The sequence below is a fragment of the Copadichromis virginalis genome, linkage group LG6, assembly GCF_057382275.1.
Source record: "Copadichromis virginalis isolate Kocher_CV1m ecotype Utaka linkage group LG6, C_Virginalis_male_GT1.1, whole genome shotgun sequence".
In the NCBI taxonomy this organism is placed as follows: domain Eukaryota; kingdom Metazoa; phylum Chordata; class Actinopteri; order Cichliformes; family Cichlidae; genus Copadichromis; species Copadichromis virginalis.
Genome location: NC_140623.1, coordinates 7,919,690 through 7,938,253, shown reverse-complemented (window position 1 = coordinate 7,938,253; position 18,564 = coordinate 7,919,690). Strand labels below are relative to the sequence as shown.

Here is an 18,564-nt window from a genome sequence, read left to right as displayed (position 1 = left end):
CAACAACAAAAAAATAGAAGCCTGAAATAAGTACTTCCATCAAACTAAATCGAATTTTCACCTCACACGCTGTTTATCTTATAAATTTGCAGGCTTGTGTGTTCACGCTGTTCTGAGAGGTGCCTTAATGGAGTCAGAGGTGCAAATCTTCCTTTTAAGTGAACCTGCACGTTTTTAGTTCTTTGTCTCTTTCCTTTCAGTGTGCCTCTGCAAGAAAAGCTGGTACACAAATGTACCGCTTGTTTCTAAAAAACCCAGCACTTCAAAAGGTAATAAACTGGGCTCAATCTAAGGACCATCAACATCAATTTTCTGTTCCTTGTAATTACGTCCTGCTCGTTTCTTAGTGTCTGACTTGACCGTGAGTGGAAGTCCTGGATTACAGCTGATAATGCTTTATAATCCTATTAGTGTTCAAGACCTAAGTCAGGATGTTTAGAGGTTTTAGCTTGAATTGAATTCAATGAATTACTGTATTATGTTGATACACTTAACAGTAATAGAGGAAGTCTTCTAACCTATAGCGAAAAGAATCAAGCACAGTTAAATCACGGTTTAACATATAAAATCAAAACCTGATATTGAGAGAGATTCAGTTTAAACCTTTAGTCTTTAAAGCTAGTGTATTTGTACTCTGATGAATTAAGTGACTTTGAAGGTAGCACGGTTTTGGTTTCTCTGGGCAAAAATGCCTTGTTCATGTCAGACGTCAGAGGAGAATTGCCTGACTGCTTCGAGCTGATAGGACACCAAAAATAACTCAAATAATCACTTGTTATGGCCAAGATATACGGAAGAGCATCTCTGAATGGACAACACATCAAACCTTGAAGTGGCTGGGCTACAGCTGCAGAAGACACCCGATGGCACTCCTGTAAGGACACTGAAGCTGCAGTTCATACAGGCTCAACACTGGCTTCTTGTTGAATCCATGAACTAAAGCAAAGCAGGTTCCAACCTGGTACAAGCTGGGTGTAACTAATGAACTGTCCAATGAGTGAAAGTTCACTTTACCAGTTAGGCTTTTAAAAGGTTTGTCTGTTAGAGATGAATTATCCAACATGAGGGATACATAGAGATACAAAACAATTGAGTTCTTTGATTATATAAAATTACTCTAAAACGCTTTCTCAACTTTGAGTTAGGAAACTGATGCAGAGCCTGGTCGGAAGATTAAACTAACTGTCAAACATGGAGGTGATTGATCAGGGTGAGTTAGCCAATGATTAGCATTAGCTGTCTGCTTAGGTAAGTCTAGTTTATCCAGAAAATCTTCTCTCTAGTCATAAAGGTCTAGTGTGTCCAGAAGAGCGCAGTCCTGGGAACAGCTAAGATACTGCGCAGGACCCTCAAGCTCCCAGGCTGGTAGAGGACCTGAGCTTGAAGGATAAACCGCCCGCAGGGGCGTGCTGGGTGTTGTTATATATATATATATATATATATATATATATTGCTCTGACTTGTATTATGAGTATGAGTCTGTGGTCAGGGAGAAGGTCCTGTAACTCTCTGTCTGCAAAATACACTACATGATGACCAATGCTGGGCAATTAATTATATAGTTACTTCTTCAATAAAGTAACTGAGTTATGCAAACAACAAAGTTTTTTGCAGCTGTTTACCTAAAAATGCAGCCAAGGCGTTTTTTTAAATAAACATTTCAAAATATTTACAGAACAATCAGCTGTTCTGCATCAAATTTGATGCCACACAAATCATTTGTGTCACTCCAAAAAATAATTTCTGTCCACTATGAGATAAAGGAGAACAACAGCCTGATACCTGCAGGCCTGGCAACAGGAGATGTATCACTCCTGTAACATTCAGCAGTCGCCTCATTGTCCTGACACACACAACAAAACTATTGACTACACTACACACTAACTACACAAGATTTGCACTAAACATCGAAAATCTCTCACATCTCAAACACCGCCGTCACTCCTAAAACTTCCCCCCTGCATAAACAACTAAATGCCATACTGCCATATCATTTTTGTGATTGGTCGACATGGTACATTTTTCGACCAATAGGAAAGGCTGGGGGAGTTGGGAGGGCTGTTTTTGCTCACAGGGGAGAGTGCTTTTGAGGTTTTCCTTATAAAACACCGTTTTTACCGTTTCTTCCTGCAGTAAATATAAAGAATGATAGTATTCAGGAAGAAAACCAAACATTGCATATATTTTTATCATAACTCTGGTTTTACTTGGCCTGGTATAAAGTCCACACTTTTCCCGTCAATTGTTCTGCTCACATCTCCAATGGTTGTACACGTTGTCATTAACGTGGCTTCACTCCACATCAGCCACGCCGCTTTGCTAGCTAAAACACCAGTGTCAGCACATAAGGAAGCTGTCATAGCCTGTCAACGACGTTGATTAGCTGCGTATATATGAGTGTGAATCGCATCATTGGCTGGACTATAGGTTAAAGTGGCGTCGTTCTAATCCCATACGGGAGCAGCCAGTCACTTACTGACTAACACTGCAAAACAGAATTCTTAAAGTATTAATTTTAATTTCAATTCAGGTTAGATTTTTTTTTTGTGTGTGCAACGCAGATTTTCTGTGCGCAGAGACCGTGCCAGCAGTGCGCAATTGCGCAGAGGGAACATTGATTGCAACATGGAATTTGGGTCTTCAAACTAAAATAGGAAAATAGGAACATAGATAGTGCCATCATTGCCAGACCTGGCCCACATCTGGTTGACATACACCCTGCCATGACACCAGTCAGTCAGAAGTGCCAGCTTGATGCCGGATCCGGGCCAGACCTGTTTTCTATGAGCCTGGGCCACATACACCAAACCACAATCGGGCCAGATGTGGCATGCCATCACATAAAAAATGCCACCTACGTCAGGCCTGACCCATATCTGGATGACATACCACTTACCGGTCAGTCAGCAGTGCCGGCTTGACACCAGATCTGGGCCAGACCAGCTTGCTATGTGGGTATATTAGCACTGCTAGGTCCCAGCAACATTTAATTTTTTTTCAGACTTTCATTTAATTACATGAAAATTTAACTAAACTCAATTAAATTTTTATTTGTTTGTTTGAATAAGCTTCAGTCTTGTAAATGGAGACCTATACAGCATATCTATATATTAGCATGCTAATATATATTAAAGGATAAGACTTTATGGCATCACGTAGTGTGTTGCAATAAACACAAATTAAAGCTGACACTAATGGAATGTTATAGGTAACTATTTTATTTATTAAACATTTTATAGGTAATATAAGGAGAAATTTAATGCCAGTTCAGTTTAGTCATATTATGTATCGTTCATGAGTTTTCAACTCTAAGCTCTCGCTGATTTTCAACTGAAGATATAACAATGATCCAGCGTTAATATTATATTTCTAAAATGCCTCAAATACATGAATATAAAGTTAAACGTTTCTAAACACTGTCTATGAGAGTTGGGACCTATTTTTAGCAACCATGACTCATGCGGGAGTAAACAACAGTACATTTGTTGGGGACTATTTTCAGCTGCAGATTAATCCTCGCTTGCTGTTCTAGTGAGCATTTCCGGCAGAGCAGTTGTGTAACCGAGACCTGGACAAATTAAACAATAGACTGTGTGTTTATAGTGCATCAACTGGACCTTTATGCAAAGAGCTATTTTTTGGCTTTATTTCCACTGATCATTTAAAGGATCAGTTCATTCTGTGGACTGTTAATTGATTATATTTTGATGGTAAGAATAATAAGAGAATATGTCCAGGCCTAGTTCTCAAAATGAATGAGGTAAACACAGCTCTTACATATCACGCTGTTGCTACAGCAGCAAAGCAAAGAGATATGATGGATTCCCTGGATCAGTGCTGCCTTGTGAAAGCCATGTAAGAAGCTGCCTGATTAAAATGCAGAGTGCAGAGGCCAGGCAGAGGCATGACGTAGAGCTGTAGCAGCTCGGAGCTAAAAAAAAGAACAGGCAGGAAATGTCACAGGATGTATGCATGCGTCCAATGACGCCGCGCTGCCTGTGATGGTGGGAGATAACCTGTGTGATCGTGTACATGGGCGTAAATACAGATATTCTACACATTATAGCGCTGCATTACACTGCTTAGATGGTTTCAATTAATGTATCTGACATTTATATAAGCACATTAGCTATCGACATGTTAAAACAATGCATGTGCAAACATTAGCAGGACACAGAGCGGGATAGAACTGCAACTGACAGTCTCTGATATCTTAAAATAAAACATTGGCATTCACCACATTAACACATTAATGATTTCATGACAGTCACTCAGCCCACTTAGCACATCATACAGTCACAGGCTACAGACACCTCAGAAGGTCTGTTAGTACAATTAAGTGCACAGGAGGGCATGTTATTTGTTACATAATGACTGAGGTATAGTAGTATAACTAGCTGCTACAGTTTCCGGTTACAGTTATAGTCACAAAATCAGCATAAGATATACAAGGTACACCTGTTAAACTGTTGGTTAACACAAATATCTAATTAGCCAGTCTCATGGTAGCAACTCAGTGAATGTAGGCATTGACACATGGTCAAGATAATCTGCTTTCACATTTCCTACTTTATTCTGGTGACTTGTGTTTTGCTTTTGGTTTTACTTCCCTTATCTAATAAATGGTTTGCTTTTTGTGAAACCTTGCCTCCATATGTCTGCGCTTGGGTCCTCCACACTAAAGCTCAGGCTGCTATAATGGTCTGGGGGACTTTTTCTGGCACACCTTGGACTCTTTGTCTTCATTTAAACATCAAAGTATCTGAGTGTTACTGCTGACCATGTCCATCCCTTTATGACCACACTGTAAAGATCCTCCAGCATGATGTCACACAACTCAAATAAATCCAAAGCGATTTCTTGAAAATTACACAAAGTCACCAGATGTCAGTCAAACAGAGCACAACTGGGATTTGCTGGACTGGCAGATCATGGAAGTAAGAAAGTGCAAATGAAAATGATGGTAGAAACGTGACAAACGCAGCAACATGCAAAAACATCAGCTGTCTTTTTCTCAAATAAACAAATGAAACAAACATAAATGGCTATTTCCTCTCATAGCTACCACTTTAATTGCACGCTCTACTTGTGCAATGTTTCATTACACCTGATGGTAGAATTAGCACCACCTACGCCTTATGCTGCATTTCCATTACTGGTGAAGAAACAACTGTCCACAGGTCATTTTTAACAGAAGCCCACGTGATTGGCAGGAAATAAAAGTTTATCTGGCCTCAGCTTTTTTTTTCTTGATTTTTTTTTTTTAATGTTTCTGCGATGAAAGGGTGAAGCATCAAGCAATTAAGAGATCATATGAGCCATATGAGTAATTCAAAGACAGGATTTTTGGGGGAAATTACCTTCCCAAAACTTGTCATGACTTTTTAAACACTTCATTGTCCTCCAAAACCCCCCTGCTGAACAAACTGAAGAAAGTTCTTTGAACAGGGAGTCCCGCTCTGTCAAAATGTGGTTAGTGAGTGGCCTTGGGCTTCTCCAGAGAGGAGAAGGAGGAGGAAGTAGTTAGGAGTTGCGGCTCTGTGCGTGTGATTGCTCGATGAGTCCATGTTAAAAGGCTGTGAACACATGATATCCCGCTCTATTAGTGCTGACTGATATGTTTCATTAAAGCAGAGGAACTATGAGCATGAATGAGTAAGACAGCCTGTGTGTGTTTGTGTGTGTGCGTGTGTGTGTGCGTGCGTGTGTGTGCGTGTGTGTGTGCGTGCGTACGTCTGGCAGCAGCAGAGCTGGCAGAGATGGGAAATGATGCCGACGGGCAACACATTGTGTAGGAGGAGTCTATTTTAAGACTGCAGGAGAAGGACAAAGCGCTCTAATGTATCTGGCCTTGTGTGACTGTGTGTGTGTGTGTGTTTGATGCAGTAGGCAGGCTAATGGCCTGTGGGTATGCTTTAAGTGTCCTTAAAGCACACAGATCATTGTATCTTTTCATAAAAATCTAATTAAGACGCAACTCTTCTCATGTTTTTAGTCTATTTGGGTATCTGTCACGTGCCACCCAGTGAATATTAGTGTGTGTGTGTGTGTGTGTGTGTGGGAGGAGGTGGAAGACATCCATGTGAGTGGAGACGCAGGCAGACAGAGAGGAGGAGGAAGGATAGATGTGAGAAGAAGGATGGCTCCAGGAAGAGGCATTCAGAGAGACGAAGGGAGGAGGGATGTCAATAAAACGTGACTCCGTGGGGAGGAGGGGAGCGTAGGACACAGCAAAGGCTGCATGTGTGCGAACATGTAGGTGTGTATGTTTGTGTGTCTTCCACGGCTGCCATCAGTGACGTAGTGCCAGACGTAGACAGAGAGTGGGAGGAGGAACAGGAGGGAGGCACTCTGGGGACGCTCGGTGAGGGGGCGTTTGATTTCAACATGCTTCAAATTCCTAAATAGAGAGGCAGCTTTTTTTTTCAGGGTAATCACACCTGTGATGAGCTGGCTGCATACATGGACCACTTTTTCATTCACTAACTCGCTCATCCATTCAGGGATCTAGTTTGCAGGAGATACTCAGGAACATCTCAGTGACGTATATATTATCACACTGATAGTGATTAAAGTGACAGCAGTGATGAGATGGTAGTAAATCAAGCCCTCTCCAGGTTCTACAGTGAAATGAAGCTAATATAGAGAAAAAAGAGAATCTGAAAAGAATGACTCATTAAGAGATAGAATTTGGATGACAGATGCTGTTGAATCATTGCAGTTTAATTGCTTAGCAATTGCAAAACTCTAAATTTCTAATATTGTGCAATAAATCTGCCTGTTTGTTTGTTTGTTTGTTTGTTTGTCCGGAAACTCCTCACGTATGATCAGGATCTGCGCAACCAAAGCTGGCACAGGGTGCTTCACAGATCTCTGAAGGTTCTTATCGATATCAGATCATGTTGCCTAGCAATCACCTACCAACAGGCCAAACTGACTTATTTGTAGCATTTATGCACCTATAACATATTCAAGAGAGTAACGACTAATTTATATCTGGAAAAGTTGAATTTTACACGATATATTGTAATGATTTCAATGAATAATAATATGCCATGAAGTTGCCTAGGAACCACCTAACAATGGGCAAAATTACCTGTTTTTTGCCAGGGCAATGGGGCTGTGACCCAGCATTTTGAGTTTATTATGTATGTCTGATTTCTTATGATGTAATGGTAATTTCTAGTGTTATTATTAGTGTGTCTTAGTTAGGTTTGGTTTCATCCACGCTCCCTTGTTTATGTGTAATTTTCGGTTTCCTGTGTAAGTTTGTCCTTTATGTGTGATTTTTAGTTACGTATGTGCCTCGTTTCCCTTTATCTGTTTCACGTTCCTCTAGTGTATCAGTCCTTCTCCCCAGACTGTTATGTGTTTCCTGTCTGTGTTTTCCAAGTCATATTGTCAAGCTCGTGTTGTCACAGTTTTCATCTCATTATGTTTCCTGTTTTATTTATACATGTCCTCTGTCTGCCTTTATTCACTTTCATGTTTTTTTCAACTTCATGTTTTGTTCTTTGTCTCTTGTGTTTAGCATTTAGTTTTTCCCAGTTTAGTTCTAGTTAGTTTTGCCTCAGTGTGGATCGGCCTTTTGTTTTGTACTTTCTCCCAGCCACAAATAAACAGCTCGCCTTTTGTTAGATTATAGTTTGATTCCAAGTGTCTGTATTTGGGTCATTTCATAGCTAACAGCATGAAAAGATTATAATCATTATATTAACACTTACATTTATAGCTGCTTAGATTATAAATGACCACAATGTAGACATGAATGCTCAAAGTAATTTTTGCTGTGAGAAAGATTTTTCCTCTTTTGTATCTTTCTCCCACTTAAGTGTTTCAGTTCATCAAATCATTTCTATCATTACACTTAATACAAAATACAGTTTTTAAGTGAGGATTTCATTTCTCAAGGGAGAAAAGCTATCCAAAGCTATGTGGTCTTGTGTGAAAATATAAGTTGTGTGAGCGTAAATAAATCCCACAAACTTAGTTTCCCTGATACTGTTTGTTGCTTTTAAACTAAATGCAGATTAAGTAAAAGTTTCACCACATCATTCCTGCTGTTTCACTGTGAGCACGTGTGTCTGCTGTCATCCTGTTAGTGTGTAACACTGTATTATTCACATATTACTCTGTCATACCAAGTTGCTCTGATCTTGTGACGTCTGTTTCTGTCTTCTTGCTGTGACACTGTGAATAAAGTAGACAGCTGGTACAAACTAACATAAATGGTTTAAAAATGCATATAATAGTTTAAAATTGTTGTACTGACTTTTCTAAAACATTGTTCTGTCATCCATAATTTGGTTTAGTAATGAAACAGTACAAGAAGAAGAGCCACTGGTTACAGTGCTCACTGTCCCCGTATTTAAATCACCACACAATTTATTTACTCCTGTTACATGTGATCGTACAACATACGTCCTGAAAGTTCAGAAAACTCTCGCACGGACAGAGTAATTCATCTGTTGTTCTTCTCGGGATCTGGAAGCTAAAGGTTTAACCCTGAGTTGTCACGTGCCTCATTTATTTGGTGTTTTTTCATAATGAGAATCAATGACGTCTAAGTCCTCAGGTAAATTTAAAGAAAAAGTTAACGGAGAGCAATCTCTCAGTAAGAAAAAGAATCATGACAGATAGCTATTCCTATATGAACTGGGTAATGTCTTTGGATCCCACATCATTTGATGGAAATGAAAAGTATTGAGCTACAGGGGGCTGAATGGAAAGACAACCTGAAAATCAAAGTGACAACAGCTTTTTTTTTGTTTTTGAGCAGTGTAAATGACTCTGCTCCCAGCACGCCTGCTCATGTTTCTCATTGGTCATATGGTACCAGCACCTCCTCGTAAACAGATGGGTGATTTTTTCTTATCTTAATGAGATCTTAACAATTCACTTTGAGATGACAAAGTAAAAGAAGGCAGGCAAGTGTTTTGGGAGGATGTCTGGGCAAGGTTAGGTGGAGTCTACAGCAGCTAGCAACAAGAATAAATAAATAAATAAAAGTGGCACAAATATTTATCAAGACTTTTAACTAGCAGACACTATGAACTCATCCAGAAAGTATTTATTGCACTCATGAATCAGGGAAGGCAGAAAGTTGTTTTTTACAGACTTCTTTGCAAGTTGACTTTTATTTTAACACAAGAAGAGGCACCCTGCAGGCCATTAGAAATACTGCAGAGTAAAATGTAAGTAATGGTCATCCTTTATTTCCAGTTTGTGACTGTAGCATTTGGATTTGCGTTCAAGTTTGCAGAACATCACAATAAGCTTCTCCGAACAACCGAAATCTATTTACATGCATTTTCCATGTGATCAATTCCAATGAGAGTTTGTTCAGTCTTGTATTGATTTCAGTGAGTCCACCTACAGTTCTTTGTGGAGCTAAAACAAGCTATTTCACATCTGTTATCACACCAACTGTGATTAGATTATGTGTACTCTGATTCGTCAGCGGTGTCACGGTGTGTGGCATCAATGAAGCAGACAGGAGGATGGTTAGAATGCATTCTCTCTGGTTTATTCAGGTTCTTTAGGAAGAGTTCTGTTTGAAATTACAAAATGCACTGGTAGAAACAGCAGAGATAGAGAAAGAAACAGGGAGAGAAAGAGATGGTCAGAGAAAGTGAGAAAGAGAGAGGAAGAGAGAAAGAAGGGAATTCATAAACGGGAATAACATCACCAGATTCAGGTTCAGGCAGCTCTTTACTCTCAAAGGGATTGTTTATCATCCAGGAAAAGTTTAGTATTCCTTCTCCCCCCTTTTTAAAATCTTTTTTCTCTCTCTTTTTTCTTGTAATGTTATTTTAAGTGTTATCTATCCTTCTTACCCCATGGATACCCTCCCTCCCTCCCCGTGAAATAACTGGCAAATATAAGAAACAAACATTCTTTGATTTTATCATCAAAGTCATTTCCATTTTTTTTGTTAGCATGATTTTGTTTTTCCGTTTTTTTATTTGTGTTTTTTTTTATTTTTGTTTTTAAAAATAGAAGAAAAAAGAAACACATTGCTCTTAAAAACATCTATCTATCTATCTATATATATATATTTTACATATATATACTTTTTCTTTATATTTAATATATTTTTTTTAATTCCTGAAGTTGACTTGTTACCCAACATAGTGGCATGCACATTGCACATGCAAATCTGTAATTAAATACTTCTCTTTTATCTTAAATTGCCATGTATGATTATATTTTTATCTTTTTTTTTCCACCCCGACTTGCTGTATGGTTTTCTACTGTGGCACTGGTTTTGGTTCTACTGGGTCGAGGGTCGGATGGCGTGCGTGGCGATGGATGGCTGGTGGCTGCTCCAGAGAGATTCCCAGCTTTGCATCTCAGCGCTGACAAAGCGTTTTAATCGGCTGGTATTCGGATCCCTTGAAGTCAGATTGAACCCTTTGTTTTTTAACAGTTGATGGAGGGCTGTGTAACTGGAGAAGGTCACTCTGACACCTTTAACTCCTTCTGTTTGGCTCGGTGTGACTGTTCCACCAGCTGTTGCCTAACTGTCACAAAGCAGCAGATTAAACATCTCTAGTGGCTTGAACATGACGTAATAGCTCGTTTGCTGCATCACTAATATTCCCTAAACTGGTTAAAGGGATTCAGAGTCTTCTTCACAAGAACATATTTAACAGTATTTTCAAACCTACAAAACAGTCCAGTTTTGGGATCTATCAGCCTGCAGTGTCTGACGTTGAGAGCAAAAAGCAAAAAAGAAATCGAATCTTCTGGAGGCAACTCTTCTCTGGTGAGCTGATGGCGATGCAAACAAACAGAGAGCACAGAGATGGTGAGGGAAGAATGAAGGACATGGATGGAAACAGTGGGGAGCTTGCTTGAGGGTTGCAGCGGCTACAGCAAGAGGCATTTCACCCGTGTTTCTGAAGAATCGATTTACTGATTGGATTAGGGAACCAGGCAGGTGTCATGCTTTTGCATTAATAACTCTCTCCTTCAGTGTAAATGTAAAGACCTTATCTGCTAAAGAGATTATCGATACGTTAAATGCAGTTTAATCTGCTAACATACAATGTAAGGGTTTGCCGGGCTGTATTTGCTGTTCTTCTGTTTCCTTGAGGTGAGAAACTGATCACTGAGAATGGTTTCTTTTCTCACTGCTGATCAGATGAGCTCATCTGAGTTACAAATTATTCATCTAAGTGAATAAATTCAGCCCCAACACCTGCCAGGCTCCACGAGGAACTGAGCAAGGCGCACACGCGGCAGACAGACGCCTCCAAACCAAAAATGCGCACACAAGCATCAACTCACTCAACCGATCCACACGGGCGTTTCACAATGAGCGATGACTGTGAAAGCTCAATCCCACCACCTTGCGTTCACGGGTGGTATGACACGATGAGGGAGGGCGAGGGGACGGAGGGAGAAGAGAAGCGACACGAGTGTAGAATGAATGGAGATCTGATGAACACAGAGAGTTTTTCCACAAACTTTATGGATTGTATACACAAGAATTACAGAGGCAATATACACATTAGATGGCATCGGAGAGAGAGACGATGGGTGACACATGTGACATGATGATCTACCGAGCCCCACCCCATCCCCACCCACCCCTTACAAATACAAACACGCACACACACACCCTCCACACCATCCTTACCAATGGGCAATGAGGACGTTAAAACGTAATGTGTGTGCGCTGTGAATATCTCAGATGAAGAAATCATCTTAGTGTCCTGTACAGTGTAAGGCACTGAGGATTACCTTCTGTAGCCGATGGTGCCAGGACACACACACACTCACACACACACTAATAAACGGACGAATGCATGCAAACCCAGTCCCGTATCTTCTCACATGTACACACACACACAGTTAGTGCTGAAACGATTAGTCGATTATAGAGACAGCCAACGCAACCTTCCAAAACCATTTACTACTTTAGACTTACTTATTTAACTTGAACCAAACTTGACTGTTATTTTATTCCTTTCAAATAAAGACCGGGCTCATTAATGAACACTAATGGGAAAATGTGTTTTCAATGCTTGTAATCCACATAACAACAAACCTGCACTTTAACAGGAACTCTTAAGCCATTGCCAAAAATCTTAGAAGCTTGAAGTGATTTTTATTAGAAAAAAGCTATTAGTCAATCAGATATTCACTGGCAACAGTATTGATACCAGCGGTGCCGTGTTGGCCTCCCCCAGCTGACACTGAACTTCACACACTAGCAGACAACTCAACAGCTGAAGGAGATAACGCTCATAACTCTGAACAACAATGTCGTATTTTTTGCACACGTTCGCACAACTTAAAAGTACTTTTGCTGTTGATGTTTCTTTTTTAAAATATTCTCTCACTTTTCCCTGTGGTATTGACATTGGTTCTGAGGATTTTCCATGGCGTCAGTATTGACTTTTAAATTCTAGTATCGTGACAAACCTGATACGTATATGTATAATAATGACAAGGCTTAGCGATTAATCACACAAATCGATTTCAGCACTAAACACACTTGGACGCCACTCGAAACACCTGCTCAGTCATATACACTCACACACTGTCACAGACATCACAAACAGAGGAAATGTCTCCTTATGGCAGCAGTAGCCCCGCCTTCCTCACAGCGGGACAAAGCGTGGATGGGTTGACGGTGGAAAACATGGCTTCTGAGGATGAGTCTGAAAAGTGGTCCAGTGCCATTGTGAAATTGTGTAAAACATCTCTATGACCTCTGCTGCTGCTGCTCCCTGTCCTCCCCTCCCCCAAACTCCCCCCTCCATCCCCTGGAGTCACCAAAACCTCTAAGAAATTGCCTTCGGCCCCTCCCACCCGTCCCTCCCCTGCCTTGCTCTTGACCCCCCTTACACACACACACGCATGCACACATTTAGTGCTGTACAAAGGGGAGACCACAGAGTGGCTTCAGCTACATAAGCACAACTTTTGGCAGCACTACTGTACATTAAACCCCACGGTGTACTGTTTCTTCTTCTTCTTCTTCTTTTTTTTAAAGAGAGCCCTTATTTCTGTGTTTTCGAAACGTTGCCTCACGACTGACCCGCTGACACAATTTCACAGCCAACTGAGCGGATGGGTTGGTGCATCTGTTCGGTTTTCCTTTATCCCACAAGGAAGAAGAAAATCCAGAAATGATTAGTCACACATTTAGAAAGGTGACAGAAGCCAGAGGTGAAGATGCGAAGGAGATGTGGAGAGAAGTGATGACTGAGCAAAAAACCTTGCAGACCCTCCCCTCCCTCCCCAATCCTGTGCAAAACAAAGAGAAACACCCACAAAAACTAATAAAGATCAAATGCTCACTGATCTTTTATCGTCAAAGAGAACGGTGTTTGTTTTTGGAAATGCTCACACACAACATGCTTTCACAAAAGGGCAGTGTTGTGTGTCGGCCATTTTGGATCTGCTGTTACAATTCTGGACAAGCGAGTGGTGTCATGGAGCCAAAATGGAGGTGGCTTTTTAATGCCTGCCTGTCAACAGTGTGGCGTGTCGGCAGGCTGTTGACGGAGAGGAGTCGGTGTATAATGTGCTAGTGAAAGCAGAAAGGTGGGGTTACCGTTCCAACCTCTGACACCACACCAGGTAAAACCATACAATAACTCAATCTGACGCCTGCATGTTGTCGTGTAGCTGACTCTTTGTTATGTTTTCTATCTAGCTACCTAACTCTAGAGGGACCTGAGAAGTAAGCAAACTGCCGTGCGCCTCTGTGAAACTCTCACTACACCGCCTGAAACTGGACCCAGGACATCTCCGGGATGGACACGAGATGGTGCCACACCATAGCCAAGAGGGCTAGCCAGTTAGCAGGATCCTGAAATGATGGTCATTTTAGTCTGTAGAGGCCAAAACCTCAAGGCTTTGATTCCAACTGTGTGGATCTCTTAGGATTTTGGCAACTTTTACAAAAATCTGTATGTCTGAATGGGAGTTTTAAAGTCGTCCGTCCCACTCTGGATGCGATGTGGCTTTCCTGCTTCGAGTCTAGCCTTTTGACCGTTTCCTCACTGTGGCCCAGTTTTAAAGTCACCACTCTCCCCATTTCTATGCTAGTATGGGCGCCAGTGGGACTCAACTTTTAAGGCGTAGTGTGGATGATCTCATCTACTACAGTGGGTTAAGGGTTGAGGGGGGTGAGCGATGGACAAGATGGGGCATGACAAATTTGACTCGGATACAGAAGGCACTGTGGCTCTGTAGGGGGCTTTGGGGAACATTCCCCACCTGCCGTAACCTCTTGATTGTAGGTGAGGACAGAAAGGGGGTTTCGTGTTATGCGCCCCTTCATGCCCACCAAGCAAATGAACAGTTAACAAAAAACAACCACCCCCCCAATCCACATCTTTCCTACGCAATGCTCAACTACTAGGCCTGGAGGCAACACATCTTTTGGAGAGAATAGAAATTTGTGGAGGAAAAAAGGGAATCGTCATCAGGAGGAGGGAGGGAAAAAGACAGCTACAGAGGTACATGAACTGTGGGGGTGTGATGTCATGTGAAGTCTGGGGAAAAAAACATCGGTGCCAGTGTTCACATTTTCTCAGATCTGCATGTTCCCGTTTCCTCGGCCTGTTTTACAGAACCACTGCGTCGTAGGTTCACCTTTTTGAAGTAATATGATGAGGATGCCTATGAGGTCTGCATAGAGTCAACACGTGGACTGGGGTTTGTTTTCTGGCTTTTGCAAACAGCGCGAGGTTTTAAGAGTAGCTCGATTCTTTGACTTCTTTGTGAGCATGATCGGTATGCAAAATAAATATTTATCTGAAACTCTAATTATACTCTGTTGTCTATAACTACATCTACGATATCATATCTAGGTTTATCTGTAGGTAATCAACTATATTTATCTATACTTTATCATTTTGTCCTAGAGTTATTGAATATTCAATAAGTGTTATCCCTCATAACAATAAGGATGAAATATTATTAGTCCTAAGTGTTTCTGTCCTGAACCTTCAGCATCACTCTCTACCAAGCTGAAAGAACAGACGTCAAATGGACAGCAAAAGAAGGATAAATTAGGGAAAAGAAGGTCGGTGGATACTGAGGTTGGTTTTGGCAGGGAATGGTTTGCTACAACCGTATGTGACTGAACTGGGATGACTAGTTGACTCTGGTTAGCCAGACCTGAGAGAAGGGGTTGTAGGGTGGGGTGGATGGTCAGCATTGGCGCAGACAAGCAAGCGGAAGGGCGGACTGACAAACAGATATTGTCTCTCGGGCTGCATCCATGTTTCCTGCGAAACACAAGGACTTAACATATATATCTTGCAAAGATATAAGGTAAAGATCAGCTTTGACTCCTGATCTTGAAACTAGGATGTGGCTCAGAGACTGTCCTGTAGACAGGAAAGGTAGGGCCAATAACATAATATGTTTATCACTGCCCCCTGGTGGCAAAAATACTGACCGACACCAACACTGTACCACTAATACTGTGCTGTTCTCACTACAAAACTGCAGAGCCCAACAGATTGAAAAGCTTTTTTTGGCAGCAAGTGGGAGAATTCAATCTCAGTAGAACTTTTAACTCGGTAAAATGACCTTTTCTGAGCACCTCTTAAGCGTGAAGAGAAGACAAAGTTTTCACGGCTCTCAATAAATTGTCCTACCTCTGACTCTGAACCTAAATTACTGATCTTTGGGTTGGCTTGACAGAGTTCTGACCCCTTTTGAACCACTTCAGGTCAGATAACTGAGAGTCCATCTGACCTCCAAATCCACCATTCCAGAGAGAAAAAAGTGTGTCTTTAAAGATTTGCATTATAGCACACAATGCTGCTCAGGAAGAGTTCCCAAGCCACAGTTGACTTGAAACATTGCAGCAAGGCATCAGGAACCCGATAAACATCATTGAACGGGGGAATAATAACATAATGGATGTAAACAGGATGAACATAGCATACACAGCATAACTCCAAATAACATGACAACAAATCTACAGCAACAATTCAACCAATCATCACCATTATCATCATCATTGTCACCATCATTTTGCATTGACATTGATATCATTATTCATAAAAGTGTCATCATTAACAATAATAAATAAAGTGTGTTAGAGGTTCGCTTCTCCATGCCCTTTCTCCCTCTTGTTTCTCAAGTGCAGACAGAAACTTTAAGGTGCTCCTTGTCTTCTAACAGGTTGCAGTAACAGAGCTTTGGGCAGAAACGGAGACAAATAAATACCCAACTGTCAAAACCTGCTTCAGGTACAAAGAAACCACAAAACAACATTTCTGCTGAGATCTGAGAGAGAAAGAAAGAGCTGGAAAGAAGGGAGCTTCTTTTGTAAACCTAAATGCAAAGTTTCCTACAAAGCCCCCCAGGTCCCACCCACACCAGTTAGATTTCCACTCTAATATGTATTTAATCAGTCATGCAGGTTTCCATCAAATTTTGAGCTCTGAAAAAGATCAAAGGAGGCTGAGCGAATGCAACAGAAGAACCAAGCTCCAATGTCCTAAGAAGAACAAGAAGTAAACGACAGAAGAAATACTGAAGAAATTAGTCTTTTTTTCCCATCCCTCCTTTCCTCTCCTCCGCCCTATTCAACTGTGTGATGTCATTTCCTGTCGGGTCATCCTCTGTTGAGTAACAGAGAGGGAAGGGGCTTGACAAAGTGTCCGACTCCCTTTCTCTAGTTACCTGAGCCCAGCCCACAAGTGCAAGTGAACAGGAAGTGAGCCCACACTGTGGCTCTCCCCCCTGCCACCACTATTACTACTACTACTACTACTATCACCACCATCTGCTGGACAGGAAGTGATGTCACATCAGTTCCATCAGCACTATGCGAGTCCTTAACAGTAAACAGAGATGATAAAACTCATCAAATATCAGCCAGCGCTGTGATTGGCTGGTTTTTGCAGTATAGGCGGAGCTTCCTGGTTCTGTCAGTTGGACAGGAAAAAGGTTCTAGATAAAGTGGTTGTTCTCCCTTTTTTTTCTTTTCAGTGTTTGTCATGTAAAGTTTCACTGTGTTCTTCATTGTTCAAGTTTGATTTTCTGGAGGCATAGCTTGGCATGTAAGGGTTGGGGGGGTCCTGGCTTTTTATTAATTGATGTATCTTTAAACATATCAGTCTAGGAGCAGAGTCTAAGCGGCGGACTCTGTGTTCCAGCTCATTTTCAGGCTTTTACAGTAGCAGTCTGGCCAGAGACAAATAGCACACGTCTAGCAAATCTAAGCAATCAGGCATCAGTCTGAGAGAAGTGCTTTTAGGCCTCATAACATCGCACTTGAATAACCTCGTGCTCCTCCCTTGCTTGCACTCCCACACCTCTCTTTTCCTCCTGCAGCCAGGTCTTGATGATCAAGGCTGATTCTGGGAAGTGTAGTTCTGAGATTGAAAGAAGCAGAGGTAAACTGTGTCCAGGCCTTGGCGGTCCCTTTTTCTTTTTTACCCATATGCTGCTCTGCCACTCATTTGAGTATTACACAAAATGTGTAAAAGGCTTTTCTGCTGCCCCCCCCCCCCCTCCCCTCCACCCCTTCCACTCGTTCATAGTCTGAGAGCTGAAGGTAGAGGGTTTTGAGGGTATCCAACCCCTCCCACCACTCTGTTTTGTTTTTTGTTTTTGTTTGTTTTTTCTTTTAGTCTACATATCCAAGGCCAGAGCACTGGAGACTGCTGTTCTTCTTCTCCTCTCCTGCCATATCCCAAGCTCTTTATGGTTGCTAGCACCAGTCATCCTCATCCGTCTCACTATAAGGTTCATGCAGGCCCTTGCGGGGCCCTCTGGCATGGGCAGGCCGGTGGTGTGGGTGGGGTGGCACCCCTGGTGTTCCCCGTCGGTGTGGGGAAGGTGAAGATGAGCGGTAACCATTGGGTACCCTGCGTGGATGCGGTTGAGGGGGTGGAGGAGGCCCGTGGCGGGCAGTCCTAGGTGAACGTGGGTGTGGGTGAGGATTTCCTCCATGTGGGTGAGGGTTGCCGTGGGAGAGGCTCTGCTCGTAGGCGGGAGGCTCGTGGTGACGCTCATACTCATAATCTCTCTCGTAGAAGGGCCCGTCACACTCCAGGCTGTCCCCGGGTGGAGGCCCGCTCCAGCGGCTTCGGTGAGGCGACCTGGGTGAGCCGTGGAGGGGCGAGCGTGGGGACTGGTGCCTAGGGGAGCGTGGCGAACCATGCCGGGATGAAGAGCCCCCGTGGTGGGGAGAGGCGTGGCGTGACGGGGGTCGGTGGTGGTAGCCTCTGTCATGGTCTGGAGGGGAGAAGTGTCGTGGAGAGGGTGAACGCAGGCGACCTGGCCCTGGGGGGCCATAGCCAGGCTTGCGGACCGCGGGGGAGTAGGTGACATGTGGGCGTGGGACTGCAGGGGTCTGAGGCAACTGGCGGCGGCCTCTCCTTGGAGTGCTGGTCCCCGAGGTAGAGGGAACCGGGCTGCCGCTCACCGAACTACTGCCCTACAGCAAAATGTAAACAAGGAAAATCAAAACGCACCACAACAATAACAACAGAGACCAGAATAGAGCAGAACGGAGGTGAGATAGATAGACAGAAAGAAAGAGAGATAGATGGATAGAAAGATGGATACATAGAC

General features: G+C 42.4%; 1 protein-coding gene across 8 annotated transcripts in view; it reads right to left on the bottom strand.

Annotated features, from left to right (window-relative positions):
- Nucleotides 1-9,499: 9,499 nt before the first annotated feature.
- Nucleotides 9,500-18,564, bottom strand: part of cacna1ab (calcium channel, voltage-dependent, P/Q type, alpha 1A subunit, b) — a 116,597-nt gene continuing 107,532 nt past the window's right edge. For 7 of the 8 annotated variants that reach the window (XM_085458447.1, XM_085458451.1, XM_085458452.1 and 4 more), the window contains one exon: nucleotides 9,500-18,427. In XM_085458447.1, the coding sequence (XP_085314573.1) occupies nucleotides 17,699-18,427 (729 nt within the window). In that variant the 3' untranslated portion in view covers nucleotides 9,500-17,698. The remainder of the gene's footprint in view (nucleotides 18,428-18,564) is intronic. The other variant, XM_085458454.1, reaches the window with a different exon arrangement.